The following is a 24,036-nucleotide window of genomic DNA, read 5'->3' on the forward strand; positions in this document are numbered from 1 at the left end:
AAAAATGTCAACTGACATTCCCAAGGAGCCCACTACAAAGACTGATTGGTTTATCATAACCTTGGCCATGCTGAAGGCTTGTGGCAGACACCAAGTCTTCCGAGACTATGTAACAGTGTAACACAACAGAGGACTGATGAAAAGGAGCATCCAGAGAACTTAGTGGTTGGGATTTGAAGTTAAAAGTGGGACAGGAAGGATACATTTTGGTAGGTTGTTAGTCATAAGGTTACACACACTAGAAAGAAAAAAATCTTGAGGCTACTTCAAAACTCTTTATTACGTACATGTTGCTCTGACCTGTGGCCCTAAGAATAAGCCGTAATTGGAAGGAAGTAAACTTACCTCAAGAAAGTACATCTTAAGAACAACAGACCACTGCAATGTATGACAAGGCTTATTTTTTTTGTTTGCTTCTGTAATGCATATATACTGCTATAATTCCAGAGATGAGGTGTCTTGCTAATGGCCTAAATGAGGGAGAGGGATTTGGAATTCAGCAGCTCTTGCCTTCCATTTCCCTGCCCTTTCGACTGTGCACTGTTCTTTTCCAATGCCTTCACTTGAAACCACAGTGACATGCTCTGTCTGAATGAGCCTCTCCCAGAGTGAATGTCTACTATATTCCAAGCACTCTTCTTGGGCCTAGACATATAGCAGGGAATAAAAACAAAAACAAGCAAGCAAAAAACTTCTTGTGGAATTTACATTCTAGAAGTGGTAGACAGACCATAAGCCAATAAACATAGTTAAATAAGCCAACTAATTAATAAGTTAGAAAGTGACTTATGTTGCCCAGGCGCAGTGCTGATGCCTATAATTCCAGTACTTGGGAGGCTGAGGTTGGCAGATCACTTGAGGTCAGGAGTTCGAGGCCAGCCTGGCCAATATGGTGAAACCACATCTCTACTAAAAATACAAAAATTAGCCGGGTGTGGTGGCACACACCTGTAGTCCCAGCTACTTGGGAGGCTGAGGCATGAGAATCACTTGAATCCTGGAGGTAGAGGTTATAGTGAGTTGAGATTGTGCTACTGCATGCCAGCTTGGGCGACAGAACGAGACTCTGTCACAAAAAAAAAAAAAAAAAAAAGATGATTTGCACTATGATTAAACAGAGCTGACTAGAAAGATGAATGGGCAGCAGGAGCAGGGATGCATATGTAGCAACAAGAGGCAATTTCAAGTAGGACAGTCAGGGTAGGACTCATTGGTAAGCTGGCAACTGAGCAGGAGTAAGCCATGTGAACTTCTGGAGGAAGAATGTTCTGGGCAGAAGGAAGAGTGGGAGCAAGCCTGGACAATCAGAGGAACAGCAAGGAGGCCAGCACGTAGACCTATGGGGGCAGCGTAAACAAAGGGCCAGGAGTCAAGGTAGTGAGGTGTCCAGCTGCAGGCCCTTGTGAGGAGTTCTACTTTTACTCTGATTGAGAGACGAAGCTACTGGAAGGATCTGAAGAAAAGAGTGACATGGTTTGACTTATGTGTCAGCAGGGTCACCCTGGCTGTGTTGGGAACAGACTGTAGAGGAGCAAAAATAGAAGCAGGAAAATGAGTCTGGAGGTTACTGCACTCATCTGGGTGGGAGACAATGGTGGAGCAGACCAGAATGGTGGTGGCCATGGCAGTGGAGTGATAGGGTCTTTATATGTTTCAAAGATACACCCAATAGGATTTTCAACAGATGAGATGTGGCATGTGTAAGAGAGAAGTCAAGGATGCTTTCCAACAAGAGCCTATGTGAATACTTGTACTTTGCCTTTTAGAGATGATTTATAAGACTTCAGTTAAATTTGTACTATATTTTACTTGTAGAACCCAAAACCCAAACCCACTGACCTTGTGAGACACTTGAGAACAAGGATTGGGTTTTATTATTTTCAAATCATCCTTCTCACAAGAGCATTACAGAGTAACATACATTGTAGGAATTTAACAAGCACGAGATAAATGAAGGAAGGAGTGAATAAGTGAATAATACGCATCAACAGAGAATGTTAACTATCTCGCTTCTCCAAAGAAGGATCTGGCTTTGAGGATATTTGGTGACTGAGGAACATCTCCAAAGACAATTTGCCATGCATAAAAAAATTACTCAAAGAAATACCATATCATTTTGAATCTAAACTTGAATCTTACTTAAACTGAATAATAGAGCAAACCTATATGGATTATAAGACATCGACAGAAAAAAAAACAAATTATAAATTTATTTTCAAAAATGCTTTATCATTTTCAAAGGCAATGACTACATGATACTTTCCAAGACAGACCAACAGCTCCTTATGTAGCTCTAGGTCCACTCAGGGATAGAAAATGAATTCAGGCTGAGCGCGGTGGCTAACGCCTATAATCTCAGCACTTTGGGAGGCCAAGGCAGGTGGATCACCTGAGGTCAGGAGATCAAGACCAGCCTCGTCAACATGGTGAAATTAGCCAGGCATGGTGGTGGGCGCCTGTGATCCCAGCTACTTGGGAGGCGGAGGCAGGAGAATTGCTTTAACCCGGGAGGTGGAGGTGGCAGTGAGCACTCCAGCCTGGGAGAGAAAGGGTAAGACTCTCTCTCAACAAAAGAAAGAAAATAAAAGGAAAGAAAAAAATAAAGATAAAATGAATTGAGAGTGAAGACACTTAGGACTTAGGGAAAGAAAATCTGAATAATTGCCAGTTAAAGATCAAATTCGGAGAAAATAAAACATTAGTACAATAAGAACATAAATTAGAAAAAGGATGTTAGAAGTCAGATCCTTGTGCATTAATTTAACAGGCTTTCCTCTAACACAGAAAGTTTACCTTACAGTATAACGACACTGACAACTGGTGGCTGGACTGTTAGCTGTGACTACACTCCTGCAATGAAATTGAAAGTGTGCTGTTGATAACAGCTGAGCTTTACACATACGGGCAGACAAGGTGTGTATGTGTGTTACTGCAGACAGCGGATGCTGGAGAAAAGCCTTCTGAGATTACTCAGTCTACTTTCTGCCTCTAGTAGCCACAGCCAAAATGAGAGGGGTAATTGACTGCTTTGCTTGGAGGAGATGACAGGCAAGCAGCTTATTTTTGAAGGTCTCTACTGAAAAGGCTGTCTTGCTGTACATTTACAGAATTAAAAGTCAGAAGCCAGATTCCTTTTAATTCTAGTGCTCACTGTGATCATTCTTAATCACCCCTTATATGGAGTTTTGGAGAGGTAGTTGAAACAACTAATAAAATAATCTTCCAAAGGTGGACTGTGATTAATATGTTATTAAAAACATTATTCAGGAATGATTTAAGGGATTTTTTTAGATATAATGCTAATACTACTTATTATAAGCTTCAAATGGAGTCAACCATAGTGTTGTTAGAATGATGTTGGAAAATAAAATAATGGAAACCAATTTCACTTTATTAAAAGATAAAATATTGCTTATTTCTTTCTTTGGCTTCTTCTGTGCTATAAACTATGTAAGTGCATGCTATTAAGTTCTATGGGTTTTCTTTTTATAAGAAGCCTGGTGTTACTGCTGGGAGGCATCATAAAATGGCACTCACAAACATTCTTTTGCATCTCATCTTATACAAAGACATTTTTATACAACGGATTCACACTTCCTGTTAGTATATATCAATTTGTCAATTTCAACACAACCGATCTCTTTCTGATTCTGCCAGTTACACACATTTCACCATCCACTGCATTTCAGTGCTTTGATCCCATTAAGTCACATATTGCAATTTAGTAGAACACTTACTTCATCTTTAAATACCTTTCCATGTTCTTCACACCCAGGTAAGCTCTGTATAAATTCTGACACCTGTAAAGTAGCATCAAAATTCCCAGTTAAAAAACAAAACAGTCAGAATCTAAATGCTACAGGTTCAAAACATTTAACTTATATGTACTAGTTATTTCTCTCAGAATAATTTCTTCTCTTTCAGGAAAAAAAAAAAAAGACTAAACACTACCTACGATCAATGTTCCACATCTCTTAAGCCAGTACTCCTGTATCTGGTGTCTGGCTGACAAAGAAAATAAAATATACCTCATCTGTGCTCCATTTGGAAACTTTACTGGCAGGGATTCCAGCAACAGTTGGAAGAAGTTTGCTTTGCTGCTCCCAGCGCAAGGGCAGACATGGAATTGGGGACTTAAAGGACAGAAAGACAGCCGACCGACGCTGTGCCTGCTGGATGGTGGGTTCCTCCCGGGTACCTGGTCAAAGAAAACAAATGGGAAATCACTCTCTGAAAACAGCAAGAAAGCCTCCGAATGCGGTGCATCTCCCAGATAATGAGACTGGGGATGGGGGTAGTTAAAGTGTTGGTTCCTTTCAGCATGATACCCTTGACTAGGCTTTTCTTTGTCTTTACGGAAGGTCACTATAAAAAAACACCTGTAAATTCAACCGATATTATTTACTGTAGCACTCGTTGCTAAAGACATGCTTCATTATGCTGTTCAATGTTGCCTCTTTCTTCAGATAAGAAATGTTCCTCAAAGTTTTAAGGACAAGGGAAGTAAGTCTCATCCTAGGAAGTTGTATGAGTTCCCCTTTCCGCTCTGGATGTGGTAAAGGTAACAGCCCAGGTGCATCTCAAGTCCAACACCTGTGCTGACCACGTATTCACAGTCACTGTACTTGTTCTCTCCTTTTGCTTCAGGCTTGGTTTGTTTTTTCAATTCTTATTTAATAATCACACTGATTTTTTTATATAGCCAATTTAATTTTTTGACAGGAATAAGAAATTATTGTAATAAAAATAAAACAGCAAACTGCAAATGCTTTTGTCATTTTTTATTTGTTCAGATCAAAATTAAAACTACTAAATATTCTTACTGTAGCCTGGGCAACAGAACAAGGTGCCATCTCTTAAAACAAAACCAAAACGACTGAATATTCTATTTCTGTGTTAGAGCTTCTGAATCCAAACCTAGTTTATGGCTGCTTTCCTAAAACAGTCATTCTCTAGCAGAGAATTTTTGTGCTCTAGATGCTTGACTTAGAGCTGTCAATCGTCATCTCATTATGGTCCTTTGGACTGTAAGTCCTTTAGACCACCACCTTTGTGAAACCTTTTCTGAAAACTCCACATTCAAAGCACCTCAGAAGAAAGGCACCTCCCCTACATTTCCTCGCCGCTCACACACCAGCTTAGTTACAAGGACAACTCAATTCCATCACAAATCCTTGCTTTTGTATCTCTTAAGAGTTACAGAAAGGTGCACAAATGATTAAGTATAAATTTTAGCTCACTGAATTTTAACAAAGTGAACACATCCATGTAACCAACACCCTGATCAAAAACAAAACGTAGCCAGCACACCCTTCCAATCACACCTCACCTGTCAAGGGTGACCGCTTCCTTGACTATTAACACCATAGATTCATTTACCTTCTTTTGAATTGTATTTAAAATGGAAATTGGGTATCTGACTTCTTTCTCTAAACAGCAAGTTTCTGAGATTCATCCACATTGTTGTGAGTAGTAGAAGTTACCTTCTCTTTGTTGAATGGTTTTTCATGGCTGTGAATACTCTATAATTAATTTGGAGATCATGAATAATGAGCATTTGAGTTGTTTTTAATTTGGGGCTTTTACAAACAGTGCTATTATAACATTCTTGAACAGATTATTTTGTCAGAAGTGTTTGAACCTGAGCAACTCCATCTTTAATAGGGCTGGATAAAATGAGGCTGAGACCTACTGGGCTGCATTCCCAGACAGCTAAGGCATTCTAAGTCACAGGATGAGACAGGAGGTGGGGACAAGATACAGGTTATAAAGACCTTGCTGATAAAACAGCCTGCAGTAAAAAAGCCAAACAAAGCCCACCAAAGCCAAGTGACCTCTCGTTGTCCTCACTGCTACGCTCCCACCAGCACCATAACAGTTTACAAATGCCAGGTTAACACCAGGAAGTTACATGATATGGTCTAAAAAGGGGAGGCATGAAGAATCCATCCCTTGTTTAGCATATAATCAAGAATTAACCATAAAATTGGGCAAGCAGCAGCCTTCTGGGCTGCTCTACCTATGGAGTAGCCATTCTTTATTCCTTTCCTTTCCTGATAAACTTGCTTTCTCACTTTACTCCATGGACTTGCCCCAAACTCTTTCTTACACGAGATCCAAGAACCCTCTCTTGGGGTCTGGATTGGGACCCCTTTCTGGTAACAATTTCTTGAACATATCTATGCATTTCCATTGCATATATACCAAAGGGTGAAACTTTGAGGTCACAGCATTTGTGTACTTTAAGCTGTGGTAAATCCTGCCAGCTCTCCAAAACAATGGCACAATATATACCTACGCACAGCAAATGACAGTTCAGATTACTGCACCTCCACACCAATGCTTGGTAAAGTCTATCTTTTTCTTTTTAACCATTATAGTGGGTGTACAGTGGTATCACATTATGTTTACAATTCGATTTGATGACTAATGATAATCTTTTCCTATGTTTATTGTCCACAGAGTGGCTCTTTTTTTTTTTTTTCCTGAGACGAAGTCTTGCTTTGTTGCCCAGGCTGGAGGGTAATGGCGCAATCTTGGCTCACTGCAACCTCCACTTCTTGGGTTCAAGTTATTATCCCGCCTCAGTCTCCCAAGCAGTTGGGATTAAAGGCACCCACCACGACACTTGGCTAATTTTTCTATTTTCAGTAGAGGCGGGGTTTCATTATGTTGGCCAGGCTGGTCTCAAAATCCTGACCTCATGATCCACCCGCCTCAGCCTCCCAAAGTGCAGGGATTAGAAAGCGTGAGCCACCGTACCCAGCGAGAGGCTCTTTTGTAAAAGGCTTATTCCTGTTTTATGTCCTTTTTTTTTTTAATTGGGTTGTCTTCCTTTTTCCTTACTGATTTATAGATGCTGTCTATATATATTCTGGGTAGAAGTCCTTTGTTGGAAATATGTATTACAAATATCTCCTCCCATTCTGTGTCTTCTTTTTTACTTTCTTAATAGGGTCTTTTGAATAACAGAAGTAACTGTAATAATTCTAATTTGTTAATTTTTTCTCTTATGGTAAACATCTTGTATGTCTGTTAAAAAAACTTTTGCTTATTCCAAGATCACATAGAGAGTTTTCTCTAAATGCTTTCAGTTCTACCTTTCATGCTTAGATCTACAATCCATCTGATATTTATGTTTTGTGTATATATTAGGTAATAATCAATATTCATAGATCTTTTTCACATAGAGTTTTAATTGCCCCACCATGATTTATTGAAAAGACCGTCCTTTCCCCACTGTATTGCAGTGCTAGTTTTAACATAAATATAAATGTCTTTCAGATTCTCTATTTTGTCCCACTGGTCTCTTTATCCCAATCCACAGCTTTAATTACTATCACTTCGTAAGTATACTGATGTCCATGAAGTAGGTCTTCTGCAAGATCACCATGGCTATTGCATTTTCATATCAATTTTACAATTAGCTTTTTTTTTTTTTAAATGCTAAGATTTAGATTAGGGTTTCCATCAAATAAATTTCTACTAGACAAATTTCCAGTAGATAAATTTGGTTAAGAAATGACTTCTTTACAATTCTGAGTCTTCCAATCCATGAAGAAGCTAAATCCCTCAATTTCCTTGGCTTTTCTTTAACATCTCTCATTAATTTTTTTGCCATTTTCAGGTAGAGATCTCATGCATCTTTTGTTAAATGTTTTCCTATGTATCAGGTGTTTCCTGAAACTGTTATAAATGGTACAATTTTTAAAAATTTATTTCTTATTGTTCTGTTACAGTTTTCTAATAAGTTTATTCTTAAACTAGCCTAATCTAAAATTTAAATTATTCTGAATACTAGAAGGTCACTATGCTGAGTCAAAAACCTATTTTATTGGAGCTAACACCCACTGGTTCTGGTTCTACCTCACTAAGCTCATACAGAAAAATTCTAGCGTCTGCTCCACATGAAACATTTCACATCTTCAAACATTTTTTAAAAAGCCATCATTATCCCTCTTTCCAGATTTCATTCAATCAAACTCAAAGGTACAGGTCCTCATCCCACTTTATTGAATGCCTATTATGAACCAAATATATAAACCAGGAACAGTTTGTTTTGATTCTCTTTTTTCTTTTTGAATTGTCCAGAGTTTAAGGAATTTTTATGTAGTAAAATACAGGATAACGTAAAAACATCTTTTTAATCTCATATATTCTCAAGAGCTTAGTTGTTAATTGAAATACAATATTTGTACATATTTTACAAGACAGCCTTATGTAAGATGGCAAGATTTCCAATTCTACACTAGAGTAGAATAGGGCTTACATTATAATTTGTATCCTGAGTGCTTGACATATAATTAGTCTTTTCCAAAGCCATAGTCTTCATCCTATTACTGTTTATGTTCTATTAACACTCAGCACTCTTCATTTGATCACGGCAGACCCACTCTATTTTCATTTTATTTTCTTCTAAAAGCTGTATTATTCACAATTCATTTCTAATGTTCCTAACATTGTTCCTTAGAAAAATAATGAACCCATTCTAAGGAAATGACTAAAAACCCAAATCCCCTATATTTGTGGTCACCTCTGCATGTCTTTAAACCTGATACTATAAATAGGCCTAGAGATATATACTCTTCCAATGCTAGTACCAACTCTGCATGCTTCGCATTAAGACTTTCCTTCCTTTTGCTGGGTCTTCTGTGCTAACTGATGGTACCAGCCACAGAGCATGCCATCTCCTATGATTTTAATTCAAAAGGAATAAAGAAAGCAACTTCATTTGAGCTAATTTGTACTGCATTCCTTGAATTCCACAGACAAGGACTCCAGGTTTTTATTTTAACATGTTATGATACAGGCTAAAATAAATGCAAATAGACTCTGGCTCCAGCAGCTGGTTCAGTGCCAAGAGTAAGGAAGAGTAGGTTTAAATGTGCACAATATGCCTCACGAAGCACAGCCTCAGGTTATAAAGACATTTCAGACAACGTACTTTGCCTAGGACAGTATCTCTCACCATCCTCTCAAACCACAAACACGCATGGAAAAGAAAACTTTTCAAGAAGTTTTCTACATTTCTGAAGTTTCCTGTGATAACTGACCAAAGGTATGTGGTGAAACTCTTCTCCCTCGCATCACTTGGTTTCAGGTTATGCATCTCCACAATGAGTAAAAATGTTTTAGGCTGGCTGGGAATAACCAAAATTACCATATCGAAGGAATGGTCATCCTTCCTGATTCTCGATCCAACAATATGACACATTTTATTTGTAGAACCAAAGCTGTCATCCTCAACAGTGGAAATATAAGAATTAAGAGAAAAGTGATAGTACATTAAAATGGACGCAAATATACTCCAGTATACTGCAGAGAAAAGCAATAATATTCATTATGTTTACGAACAAATCAATCTACTCAGTCTAATATTTAATCAAATAATCACTACTTTTCTTTAAAACATTTTCTTAGTGAGGCCTATACATATGTATGAGAAAGAGACAGACACTAAAGACCCTCTAGTCATGCACAAGAGGCGTAAAGAGCAATGTTTTATTGAAAAAAGATTTTGTTTGCCCAATTTGAAGATCCAAATGTACCTACAAGTCAGACAGAAGCGGCTGTAAAGTGGCTTCCAGTTTTAGAACACAGCACCACCAACATCCCTGGCCCTACAAGCCATGAGATATTGCATAGCATAAGGATTGTACTGTTAGGATCTCTTTTATACTCAAATTTCAAACACTGACTGGCAAAGCCCCAGTAAGAGGTGCCTCTACTGACCCTGTCCCTGTCTACCTCCATCAGGGTCAGTGGATGCTCTCTGGATAGATAGCACGGATGGCACCTTCTGGCAAGATAAAAGATTCCCATTCTCATTTTCATCATGAATTGGTATGCTAAAGAAACCACAAAACACTCCAAGGAAGCAGCTTTGGGTAAAAGTCTTTTCTCTCACCTGGAAAAGATTCCTTCTGAGTTATCCACTGACTCCACAACACCAAGTTTAGAAGTTCATCTTAAGAAAATAAGCATGAATGCTAACAATCATCTCGAAGTCAGTTACAGTAGAGGTTCTCTGCTAGGTAACTGTACTCAGATTAAGACTACATTTCCCAGCATCATTTTCAGCTCAATGTGGCCATATGACTAACAGACAAGAGCAGAAGTGGAATCCACAATATCCTAAGAGTTCTGGAAATTGCACTTGGAAGTTCCCTTAAAGGCGGAGAGCACACCCACCACCACTCCTCCAATATGTCCTTCCTTCCTACTGGGTAGAATAGTACTTTAATGGCTAGCCTTCCAGCAACCATTGCTAACCATGATCTGATACTGGGAATAGGTGCTCTGCAAGGCAGAGCAGCAAGACAAATGGAACCTGATTTCCTGATACTGTTGAATACCATTTAAATCCTGGACTACCAAGCTCTGCACCTTCTTTATGTGGAAGAGAAATAAGCCTCTTTTACCTTACATAAGCCACTTTTATGTGTTATGTATCACACACACACACAACCCCCAATCCTAATGACTACTAAAGTTTACTGCAAAAACATTTATAACTGTAAGAGATATAACTAGCCCGGACACCCAAGTCTAGGTTAAGTGATGCTACATCCATCCTTAGAGGAAATATTTAATATTATGTTGCAAGAAGTAGAAATATTTATGTGAAAATAGTCACAATATTATTCAGTTAAAAAAAAACTGTAGGTTACAAAGTAGTTTGTACGATATTTCAGATATAAATAGTCTAAAAAAGTAGGTCCCCTTATTCAGAAAATGGTATAAAATTACATGTAATTTTGATTTTCTCCATTTTGCTTCCCTGTATTTGCCAATTATTCTATAATAAACATATATTATTTGGATAATAAAAGTTATGTAAAACAGCAGCCGATATTAAATAAACTATTAAATGTTACTAAAAAATTTAAAAAAATGGAAGTCTCATTTTAGTGACTTGGAAAGCAATTTAATGCACTTGTGGAAATATATCATTATAACAACATCAATTGCTGGGTCTCAATATCAGAAGAAAATGATAGGCGGGAGTAAGAAAAAATAAGTTTGTGGATCTTCGACTTCATTATTTCATCCCTCTAAAAAATAGCAAACAAGGGATATTTATTTCCTATGTTGATTCTTAGAGAATGGAGAGTAAAGGCCTGACTCTATTGTTTACTATATGAAAATTGTTCATTCAGCAATTATTTATTCTGCACTTATACTGTATCAGAAATTGGAAGGCTATATAAATACATCATATACTTGCAGACATTTGTTAGGCTACAGAGGACAATGACCCAACATGTGGCACTTTGGCACGCTGAATGCTTTGAATTAAAGGAAAATGAAAGGCCTCAGAAGGAAGCATCAGAAGCAAGGTCTCCCTCTGTCTGACCTTCACCTCCCCGCCCTCCCAGTCTCTCTGTTCCCTTCTTCTCCATATGCAGAGAAAAACTCTCTAGAATTTCCTTCTCTGACTAAGGAAACTTGTTTCCAAAAGAAATGCAATTGCCAACTTAGAAGTCTCATCAAATAGCCAAGAAAGATTTAACCACTAAAAGTCATCACCATGCCCAGAGAGACTTTTCATCTGTTCTTCTCAGGGCAGCTCCAAGAGATTATCCAAGAGACATTATCTACAAAATAAGACAACATTTGTTCACAGTGAAGTTTTGTTCTTCGCCTTCCTGCAATCTCCCACAGAACTCAGAGAAACTTTGTCCCAGGCCATTGCTCTTTGGGCTCATTCATTTCTCCTGAAAATTATTTACTACACCTCACAACTGCCTATACCCAACCCACCCCTATTCCCCTCTCCCCTATGAAAAGGGATCATAAGCTTCAATCACTGGCCTTGAGTCTCATTTCTGCAGGACTCCCACGTTTATGCACGTTAATACATTTTCTCCTATTAATCTATTGTCAGTCATCTCAGTGAACCTTCAGAGACGGCAGAGAGGAAGCTTTCCCTCTGCACCTATACTTTTTTTAAATGAAGTTTAATAAATAATGTAGGTTTCCAAAGTAGAAATTTGCAAATACAAATCTGCTCACATGCCTCTCAATCTGGTTGAGAACAGGTATTAAAATTCCTGATTTGGCTTAGAGCAGAAGAAAGTGAAGCAAAGATTACCTTTGTAAGAAGGCTTCTCAGATAAAAATGATCCTGAAATAAACACCTCTGCCGTTTCAGGAGAAACAAGACAATAAATCTTCAATATAGGGAACACTACCTAAACCAAATATGAGGTCTTCTGGTGGAAGGAGACATCTCCACTACCATGGAGGGTAAGAACCTGCTTCCTATCAGACTGTTCCCATTAGGGCCCAACAGAACCATCGTGTGGTAGGCGGACCCAGCAGGGCAAGTGCCAGACAGAAGGAGGTACACATGATGCTCCTTGCCACTTGCAAACTCAGATCCCACTCCGCTCTCTAGCTCTCCAAGCCTGAACAATGCTAAGTCGACAAGCCGCAGCACAAGCTACTGCTTACCACTTGTTCTGACTCATTCCTGTCCCTGCAGGCCAGTGGCAAAAGTGAAACCAGAATCTCCAAATGCCTTGTCTCAGTTTAGTTTCAAAACAATGCTTTGAGTGAGCTATCCCTAAGGTGACAAAACGGAGGCCCAGCCCTGACATGGCCAAAGCCACACTGTGAGGCGGCAGCACCAGGATGTGACTCTCGATCTCCAGCCTCCTCATACCAAATACAGGGTTGTGGTCAAGAGGGTGAGTTTTTGAGTCTGATAAACCTGGATTCAAAGCCCCGCTCTGCCACTGACAAGCTCTGTATATTCCTGGCTAAATCAAATTAACAGTATTTTAAGGATGACATGATATTACTAAAATGCTTATCCCAGCATCTGACCATATAGTAAGCATTTGGGAAATGGGAGGCGTTATTCCACTGTTGAAAGAAAGGCATATAACTGGGAGTATACTGGGTATAAAATAGTAAAACTGAAAATCGGTCAATAACCCTCTTAGGCTAACATTCCACGAATCTATAAAATATGCTCTTAATATGAAAGGAGAAAATAAAACCAGAAGAAATGGGATATATCTGTTAATATTTTTAAAAACAGAGTTACTAACTGGTGACCAAATAGAAAAGGATGAACTATAAAGTGTGTGCGTACAATAAGTGGATTCACAGCATGAAAGAACAGAGACAAAATTAACTTCCAACACATTCAGGCATGAAAGATAACTGAGGCTCACTTCAAAGTTAATAATCAAAATAAACCAATGGCGATGAAAGCAAAAAGCAAGCCTGACGTTGTAGATGAGATTCTGTCACGTTATAAAATAGTGTTCAGCTCTCTCCACACATGACCACCCAAGAGAGAGTGGCTGCAGAAGAGAAAACGAAATGCTACCTTTCCTAGGAGTATGCCACTTTAAATTTGAAGGTCAAATTTTAAAAAATTCTTTACTAATGGGCCTTTCCATAATGGTAGGAAGGAGCTACTTATTCAAGCAGAGAAGACAGAGGCAAAAAAAGAGAGGGAGGGGAAAAGGGAAGGATGAAGAAAGGGAAGAAGGGAGGAAGGGAGGGAGAAAGGGAAGAAGGGAGGGAGAAAGGGAGGGAGGGAAGAAGGTATTGAGTTAAAATTCCCAGAGATCAAATTCAGTAGCATAGTATGAGTCATCCCTAACGGCTCATACAGTAATTACACATATTCGACTGAACTAAACAGAATTAACAGAAGAAATGAAGCAGGGGGAATATCATTTTTTAAGGGTGTGTGTGTGTGTGTGTGTGTGTGTGTGTGTGTGTGTTTTCCATCAATTTACTCCAAGACTCCAAATAAAATAGGCCTAATGGGCCTACTGAGTCTTAAATCCTTTTGACATTGTAAAGCAACTAAGGGTGGTTTCTGAAGTCTCCTCTAGAATAAATGCTACCCACAGTGCAAGCGGCTTTCCCTCTCACCCCCATGCCGCCCCCAGCCAGGCTAGGTTTGAAAGGGCTGCTTCTGCTACTGGAGTGGAAATAAGAATGAACACTGGTGGGCACCTGTAGGTTCACAAAAGGCCTCCGGGATGGAGCACGTCTACCTGACCTTCAGCCTCAGGTTTGAAAGAGGAATTGTGTGAGGACTCAAATGGGAGCATTAAGCATGTAGTCTTCTTCACAAAAGACCTTGGAAAAACTTCTCAGGACTTAAAAATGATAAAACAGAAAACAATTACCATGGGGCCTCTAATAAAAAGTTCTACAAAACATCAGAAGAAGCGCACTGGATTATAGACAGAAGAGATTCATGATTTTAGCAACGCACGAGGGAAAATAACCTCTATAAAACAAAAACAGGCTATGAAAAGAGAACAAGCCAATGTAGGAAATCATAGGAAAATAAGAAACGATACTGTTGTTAAAGGCAGTAAATAGCACACTTGACAGAACAAGAGATTGAATGAGCTATTGCATCTTGGAAAACATGTCGACAACATCACAAAATGCCTAAATTGTGAAAATATGAAAATACTTCCATAGTGGTTGGTAATAGTGACCTCCCCACCGTGCAGTCAGTCCCTTGTGGGACTTCCCCAAGATCCAGCATCTAAGTGTAACTTCTGTTACAGCACAGAGCCTCCAATACCCTGCTCTAGTACCAAGGTGACTGCTTAACTGTCCTGTGCCATGTTGGTTACCAATTGAGCTGTTAAGTATTTTTAGTATCGTTCCTTGAGTCTAGCCTAAGAAGAATAGGTATTACCTTCAAGAAAGAGACAAATGAAGCAGAAGTGTTAGTAATAATCAAAACTATAACTTAAGGAAGCTTTCTGGATCTCAATAAGACTGAAGCAAAAAATCAAAAAGGCTCATGACTTCCCATGCAAAAATCACAAAAGAAGACTGAATTTAAGAGCCAGGTTCATTTTCAAAACCAAGAGAGTAGACTGAATTTAGCCAGCCTCATCTCACATAGTTGAAAGGATATTTTGGTTTGTTTCTTTCGTTTTGTTTTCTTTTCCCTCAAAGAAAGACCAAACAACTGGCTGAATAAAGTGGATCTGTGGTGGGTCATTCTTTGAGCCCTTTGGAACTAGGACTTCATTCTCCTACCTGTGAAATGCAGATGCTCAGAGCTGCCACCCTGTCCAGGAACTACCCAAAGCCAAAGGGAGCTTCCTTGCCCAAGGCCATGTGCCCCTCCCAGCAAACATCCGAGGACTGGTCAATTCAGATACAAAAGCCTGGTTCCCTTGCCTGAATTTGGGATAACTCCCAACGGCCACCTGCACAGCTTACGTCGGGACAGGCTAAGGCCTCTGCTGTAACTACTCTCAGTTCAGCTTCTCGGTCTCCCCAGTCCTGTTTCCTTCACTCACTGCTGCTGCTCCCAAGAATACTCACCAACAAACCTCTTGTACAAAACGCTCTCAGCATCTGAGCATCAAAACCTCATATAAAGCACTCAGCCGTGGCTCTATTAACAACTGAGAGACAGGAGGAACCCCACAGACTAGGATCTGAGAGGTCCCCAATGTCACCACAGATCCACTATATTCAGATACCGTAAGGCCTAGTTTCAGTCCAAAGTTCCCTGGGTTTCAGGCAGAGACAACCAGTAAACTAGGGATGGTGCTATCCAGTAGTGGACAAAGTGTTAACCAAATCTCTTTCATACAAAATGGTTCTTGAAAAACCATTTCAAAAAGACAAAAGAAATCTAAGGCTAAGAAAGATGTTAAAACAACTAGAATCGTAATATGATTTCACTATAGAAACATTTTATGATACAGTCTTATTCAAAATGTTTCAAAAATGTGAAAAAGAAGAAAAATTATATTGATTTTAGGAGGCTAGAGCTAGATAAGAAAGTAAAGGAGAACATTATAGGCCAATCTCACTTATGAAAATATGTGCAAATGATTCTCAAAACAACTTATTTTAAGAAGCTCTCTTTCACTAACAAAAAGTAGGACAATAAGAAAAATATGTACATTTAACTACAGGTTTTACAGGTAAAACAATAATAAAAATAACTTGAAAAATTACAAAATTAAGTATATATAAATCGTAGTAATGGTTCTTTGAATTGAATAATAAAACAAAAACTTCGGCATTCAAATCAAGGAAAACAGAAAAAAAAATTAGAAAGACATAAAACTACCGAGAAAAAGAAGAGAATACCATGCATAGTATATGCTAATCAACTGGAAATTCTCCACTGCGCAGAGAATTTTAGAAAGAAATTATCAAAATTGGCCCACTAAATAATAAAATGGAAAGCTAAATAATCACTGAGTTAAAGAGATCACCAAGAAACTAAAAATGTTATCAAATTATTACCCCCTCAACAAGTTCAAAGCCTAGAAGATTTTATTACCAATCTATCTGAACATTTAATGATCAGATAATTCCATATGATAGACACTTATTCCACAATACTACTACTATTAATAATAGTGAATACTGCAGCCGCTGATGCATGTCATCCTCACAATAATCCAATAATAAAGATACTATTACTACATTCATTTTACACAAGACAAAGCTGAGGCACAAACAGGTGAAGGACTTTGCCCAGAGCTACTCCCACAGCTAGGAAGTAGTAGAGCCGAGACCTGAATGAAGGCCATGTTCTTACCTCCTCTTACAAACCACCACTCACAAAGAATGGCTGACACTTTTGTCTAAGAATTCAAAATAGCCCTGATAACAAAACCTTCATAAATATTTTTTTTCCTTTTTCCATAATCAAATACTTGCATAGCACTTTCTATGTGCCAGGCACTGTTCTAAGCAAGCTAAGAATGTGACTGCACTTAATCCTTATTACAATCTTATGAGGAAGGTATACTATCATCATTCTCCTGGATAGACAGATAGAGAAATAGAAACACTGAGAAGTGTTAATGACATGTCCAAGATCACACAGCAGCAGGTGGCAGAGCAGAGATTCCAACTCTAGCCATTTATGGGGTTTGTACACCGTGCTACATAAACACCATAAAAGGTACCAAAGACAGCACTGCCTATAACTTTTAAATTAATAATAAATAATTGCTTCGTGAAAATCAGATATGGAAATCAAAGCATCACTTACAAAATAGGTCACTGCAAGCAAACAGTCATTAGGTGCCATTCTCAAATCTTATGTAATAATCGAAAGAAAACTATTTACATGAAAAGCAAAGTCCCCAGGGACAATCAAAATCATAATCAGACTGACATTTTCCTATAAAAAATAAATAGTTATATGTGATTTATAAATACAATCTATACTATGACTAACAGTCATTACAACTTCATTGCTTAATTAAGCCACTGCAATTTTTTTTTTTTTAGACAGAGTCTCATTCTGTCACTTAGGCTGTAGTGCAGTGGCACGATCTCGGCTCACTGCAACCTCCAACTCCCAGGTTCAAGTGATTCTCCTGCCTCAGCCTCCCGAGTAGCTGGGATGATAGGCATGCAATACCACACCTAGTTAAATTTTTTTTCAGTACAGACACGGTCTCACCATGTTGGTCAGGCAGTTCTGGAACTCCTGACCTCAGGTGATTCGCCTGCGTCAGCGTCCGAAGGCAGTATCTTTTTAACAGAGATGTACCACATATTACTTCCTCCAATACAACTTAAAACATTGTTCGTGTAATTTTGTTTGCATTTTGTGATATTAGATTGACAATATTCTATTTGGATTTCAAAACACATTCTGAATTGAGTTTTAAACATATGAAGCAAATGACATCAACAATACTAAAGAAAAAGTGTGGTAAGGTTCACAGAGAATGTCTTACCAGGCTTTATGTACAATACTGTATCCATAAGTGAGACTGTTAATATAGGCCATAAATGAATCTATATTATAAATTACATACTATATTGATACTGAACAATAAATTTTATTGCCTGCAAAAAAGAGTAAGTTCAAATAAAGTTCATCTTTTGTAGCCATAAAAAAGAATGAGATAATGTCTTTTGCAGGAACATGGATGGGGCTGGAGGCTATTTCTCTCAGCAAACTAATGCAGGAACAGAAAAACAAATACTGCATGTTCTCACTTATAAATGGGAGCTAAATAAATGGGAACCTATGAACACAAAGAAGGAAATGACAGACACTAGGGTCTACTTGAAGGGGGAAGGCTGGGAGAGGGGACAGGAACAGAAAAGGTGACTATCGGGTACTGGACTTAATTCGTGGGTTATGAAATAATCTGTATAACAAACCCTCGTGACACGAGTTTACCTACATAACAAGCTTTCACATGTACCCCTGAACCTAAAATAAAACAATAACAATAAAAAATGAAATTCGTTTTTAACATAAAAGAGACTGCTGTATTCCAGTTAAGGTTTTGACTGTTTCATGGTAATAGTAATACACATGACGAATATGAGTAATACGAGAATTATTATGGCTACCTCTGGCTTCATGTGATGGTCTCACTTCGCTTTCTGTTCTCTCTTCAAAGTCTTCTTTGACATCATCGGCATGCTGGTCTCTGAGAAAAACAGGCATTTCAATATTTTATAAGAGAAACATTTTTAAAAAATGGTTCAGAACTACATCTCAACAACTGCTTTTCTTAATCTTAAAGCAAAGGATGTTACTAAAGTGCTAAAAGGATAGATAGTTCTACTACAAGGCAATTAAGAACACCTATAAATGTCCATTTTCCTCATTATCAATTTTCATTTCCTATTCAGCAAGAAGATTTTAAAGCTAAGGATGATAATAAAATGAAATATTCTGCAAAACGTAGCTACTGAATAATTCAACTACAATTTGGGGCATGTATTCATGAGGAATTTTACTTACACTGGTAAGACTTCTATTTAAAGAAAGAAGATGTTTCAAAAGTCCACACCATTTAACTAAATCACTATACTTCTCAGCACCCGGATTCGGATAGAGGCTAAGATTGGCTCAGGGGAATCAAGCCAATTCCAGGAAGCTTTACCTGGCTTAATCAGGTCAAGTCCACCAGCTGAAGCAATTCCACCTCTTTCTGACCAGGAATAACTTAATGCTAAAGTAAACATGCCGGGGATGCTCTAAAATGGAGTAGACCCATTACAATCTTAATTCAGAGCTTCACTCCTTACGTTAGGGGCAAGAATTGGATCTTTCTTTCTTTCTTTCTTTTTAAAGGAACTATTTTTCTTAAATTTAAAGGATTTAAAGTTTTTCATCCTAATATATTCCATTCTTGGGGTTAACAATAAACTCCACTTTGCAATTTTTTCTATCTAGAATATGCTATCTGACCTACATGTTTTAGTGCTTTATAATATTCTGTGTTTATGATGTGCTATTGTTTCGTACATGCTGTTACCATTACAAATATACCAAGTTTCTTAAAGACCCAGACCATACTTCTGTTAAGTTTTAATAACACAGCAAATATATTTGAAACAAAATATCCCAACAAATACAAAAAGAGTTCTATAGTTTTAATTACGAAGGCACTAATTAAGTTTCCATTTGAAAATATAATAATTAACACGATACACAGTAAGTATGAACTAAATACATGTTTGCAATTTTATTGCTATTTGTAAATTATTTATTTTTTATTAGTGGTCATCCTGTGAGGAGATACTATTTTTTAGAAAGATCTTTTCCGGGCCGGGCACGGTGGCTCAAGCCTGTAATCCCAGCACTGTGGGAGGCTGAGGCGGGTGGATCACGAGGTCAAGAGATCGAGACCATCCTGGTCAACATGGTGAAACCCCGTCTCTACTAATAATACAAAAAATTAGCTGGGCATGGTGGCGCGTGCCTGTAGTCCCGGCTACTCGGGAAGCTGAGGCAGGAGAATTGCCTGAACCCGGGAGGCGGAGGTTGCGATGAGCCGAGATCGCGCAATTGCACTCCAGCCTGGGTAACAAGAGCGAACCTCCGTCTCAAAAAAAAAAAAAAAAAGAAAGAAAGATCTTTTCCAAGAGCAAAGGTGAAACGTCACTTGAATCTGAGTTGCCCAGCTTAGTTCATACTCAAAACAACGTGTTACAACTGCTGAAGTATATCTGCTTTTTTGAAAATGGGTGAGAATCATTCTTTCTTTTTTTTTTTTTTTTTCCCCAAGAGAAACCAATTAAATGGCAACAGGGGCTCTTTTTCCACAGAAAGTAGAGGGCCGAAGCTATAGTAAAAACAAATGTAAGAATATGACTGATAACTGGACAAAGAACATTATTTGGGGTGCTGATAACAATTGTGTTTTCTCTGTAAAAATAATGCTGCAGTTATGCTTGGTAATTACAACATGTTAAAATTAGCTTACCATGCTAAAATTGACTTCTTTGAATTTCAAAATGTGTTTTATATTAAATTGGAAATATTGAGTGTATAAATTCTATCCCAGTAAGTATTATGGTCAACAAACAGTTTGGAGATGGCTATATTAATTATTATTAAAAACCATACACTACAGTGACATAACTTAAAACTGGCATTTCCAAATAAAATAAATTTCCAATTAGTTATTTTGGCTTTTCTAGAAGATTTGATGAATAGTTGATTTAAAAAAAAGAGAGAGAGAAACATTGTGAGTCCAAAAGCTAAAAAGTCAAAATGTTCTGTGTATTTCAGTTTTCAGGATCACAATTATCCACCGATAATCAGCAGTTGCCCTTTCATGGTTTTAATAAAGCACACCATTCCTTTAAAGTAAGCTTTGTTAAAATAAAGATAGAAGACTTAAGGCATGAGAAAAGTTCCCTTGTTTTCTTATGCCTGAATACAATGCCAATTACTTATTTCCCAAACCCCAAGAAAAATATCACTTTCTAAGAGGGAACAGATATAGAAAAAGCAAGCAAAATCTTTTGACGCAAAAAATTTCCTCCTGCCTAGATCTGACATAAACTATCCCCAAAGAGAAGCAAAGCGGAAGCTATATACTCTTACATTATTTATGTTGCTTCATTATAGAAGCATGTTCAGTTGCCACTATCCCAATTTTAACTCATGACATTGCATTAAATTGGACCCATACAAACCTGAGAATATATAAACACAGATATGTATTTTTACCAAACATGAAGAACTCCACAAAAAAAAAATGTTTATTGAATGTTTTATTTCAGATTAATGTACTGATTGTGCAAATTCCTTCAGATTAAAAGCGCCTACACCCTTCTTGGTTCCATGTGTTGTTTCCTTTAGCTAGAGAGTGGAAAGGTGGAAGAAGGGGTCAGTCTTCGCAGTCTATTAGAACAGGCATTATAAATAGAACCACTGGAGCGAGCAGAATCCTAATCGAGCACATCCAGACATGTGGAAACAGTTAATATTAATAAGAAAAGTTCACTTCTTAAGAACACACTATGAGCCAAAAACTGACTGAGCTTTTTACATAGCCCATATTTTATAATACGCCTTGAAAGAAGGTTTATTATTATATCCACAGAAATGTAGAGAAGTTAAGCCCAAATTCACAGGGCAAATACAGCACCCATTCTTCTTGACACCAAAATCTGCAATTGGATGCATTTTTTTTACACTTGTGTTTTTCCAAAATACATTATGCTATATGAAGTTAAAGGGAACATGCTTTTTGTGCCACAAACGTATTCTCAAATTGTCTTTCATTAATTGATAAGGTCAGGAATGAAAAGCCTGACTCTGTATTCTCATTTGTTTTACATTTTATTTAAAATAAAAATTGAGGTTGGGTGCACAGACTCATGCTTGTAATGCCAGCACTTTGGGAGACTGAGGCTGGATGATTACTTGCGTCCAGAAATTTGAGACCAGCCTGGGAATCACAGTGAGATGGTGTGTCTCCAAAAAAAAAAAAAAAAAAAAAAATTGTCGCACATGGTGGCATGTGCCCAGTAGTCCAACTTCTTAGGAAGCTGAGGCAGGTGGATCACTTGAGCTGTGTGGTGAGCCATGATAGCACCACTGCACTCCAGACTGAGTGATAAAGCAAGACTGTGTCTCAGAAAGAAAAAAATAAAAAATAAATAAAAACTGTTTATTGAATTGGACAACCATTATTTCTCTCTAACATAAGGTTAAGAATTTCACTACGCTAATTGTGGTTGATTATGTACTGTGATGAATTTCTATCTCTACATAAAAATAAAATCCTTGCTCTAGAATTTCAACTTCCTCGGCGAAATGTTATTTTAGTTACACAGTCTTCCAATTACAGACAAAATATGATTATATCGGAATGCCAAAACTCTGGGATAATGTTACAATACACTCTGGGGCATAGCAAAAGTATGCCTCTTGACAGATTTTTTAAAGTAACAACCAGAAATATTTTCATGCTATATTTTAATATCATAATTATTGTCAACATAAACATTTATTGACCTGCTTTTCTTTATCAACATTTTTCATTATCACCAATTTCATTTCAAAGACTATGGTACAAGCTGTTTAGGCACAAGTGTGTGAATTTTTTTTTTTAAGAGATAGGATCTCACTCCATTGCCCATGCTGGCTGGAGTGCAGTGCTGTAACCTCGAACTCATGCTCAAATGCTTCCCCAGCCTTAGCCTCCCAAGTAGCTGAAACTACAGGCATGCACTAGCATGCCTGGCTAATGTTTAATTTTTTGTAGAGACAGGGTCTATGTTGCTCAGGGCTGGTCTGAACTTCTGGCTTCAAGCAATCCTCCTCCCTTAGCCTCTCAAAGCATCGAGATCACCCTGACTGCAGCTGGGTGTATGAATCTTAACATGGAGAAAGCAGCCTAGCAACAGTGGTTACACATATGGTCTAAGGAAGTGAAGAGATCTGGTTTAAATTTCCGTTCTGCTACTCACTAGGTTTACATGACCATCAACAAGTTACTTAGTTTCTCTAATTCTCAGTTACATTGCTGGTAAAACAAGGATAATAAATCCTTTACCTCAGAGGGGCATGTTAAGAATGGAATAAAATAATGTATAGAAAGAGCTTAGCATAGAGCCAGGCACTTAAGTAGGAGCATGATGCACAGCAGCTATTCCTGGTTATAAACTATTTATATTTTAGGATAAAATTACCTATTGACACCTGTTTTATTTGACTAACCTTCTTTCTTTAACTATTAAAATTGCTTTTAGAGTAATGGTTCCAACCATAGACTACAGTCAGATTGCCTGGGTTATAACCCAAGTCTGCTACGGACTAGCCATGTGGCTTCTAATCAAAAGAGGTTCCAGGTTTGTAGAATGAGGGTGTGAGGATGGCACCTACACCACAATAGGTATTATGAAGATTAAATGCACCTACATAGGTAAAAGCACCTAAAAAAAAGTGCCTGGAATACAGCAATTTCTCTTACAATTTCAGAATTTTCAAGAACCAATTTACTGCAACATTTCTTTAGCTGCAACTCAATACCTTTCAATTGTATTGAATTAAAATACAATCAGTGAAATCTTACTCAGAATACTTTTGGCTTTTAATTAACATAGTGGAATCCACTTGAATGAAAAAATGTATTTTTATGACTCGGCATTTTCTTTTTCGCTGTAATTATGTGTCACTTTTTAGAGGTCTTACATCTTACTCTAATTATGCTTTGTGATAAAATTAGTAATACAAACATTAGAGTAAATGCATAGGATGGCAGCTGAATATGTGCAGCTGTATTTCTTCAAGTCCGTTTACTTTTCATATAAAAACAATCTTCAATCAGTCCTAGTCTGTTAAAAAATATTGAAAAATAAATTATTTTGCTCCAACTTAGATATTTATTGTTTTCAGCCACCTCTCTAAATCCAGCATGAAAGGAGGCAGATGCAGATTACAATGTAGTTCTAAATATTTGCCAACCAGGTGAGGAGGCTCTGATTGACAGTTATTGTTGGCTCAGCATCAGAGACATGGTCATCTTGCCATTGCTCAAGTGTAAAAGCTCACTCCTTAGTTTGGCTTGGTTTAAAATAACCCCACCCTTCTCTTTTCAAAATAGCTTATTCTAGTCTCATGGGGCCTTTGCAGAACTGAAAGGGACTCGTACTTCCCCAGTAACAAGTGGGGACACTGAATACCAGAGAGCTGTAAAAAACGTAGCTTTTCTATTATGGCCATCAAAAGAATCTCTTTGCATGCTCCCAGCATTCTCTTTTTTTTTTTTTTTAAGTTTCTGAGCTGTGACT

The 24,036-nt window shown here is 37.8% G+C and overlaps 1 protein-coding gene across 4 annotated transcripts in view; it reads right to left on the reverse strand.

Annotated features, from left to right (window-relative positions):
* Positions 1-24,036, reverse strand: part of L3MBTL3 (L3MBTL histone methyl-lysine binding protein 3) — a 121,477-nt gene that overhangs the window by 3,656 nt on the left and 93,785 nt on the right. For all 4 annotated transcript variants that reach the window (XM_017533280.2, XM_037740230.1, XM_037740229.1 and 1 more), the window contains 3 exons: positions 18,349-18,428; positions 4,029-4,198; positions 3,738-3,800 (listed from right to left, as the gene is read on the reverse strand). In XM_017533280.2, the coding sequence (XP_017388769.1) occupies positions 3,738-3,800; positions 4,029-4,198; positions 18,349-18,428 (313 nt within the window). The remainder of the gene's footprint in view (positions 1-3,737; positions 3,801-4,028; positions 4,199-18,348; positions 18,429-24,036) is intronic.

Source organism: Cebus imitator, unplaced genomic scaffold (genome assembly GCF_001604975.1).
Source record: "Cebus imitator isolate Cc_AM_T3 unplaced genomic scaffold, Cebus_imitator-1.0 Scaffold81, whole genome shotgun sequence".
Lineage (NCBI taxonomy): Eukaryota > Metazoa > Chordata > Mammalia > Primates > Cebidae > Cebus > Cebus imitator.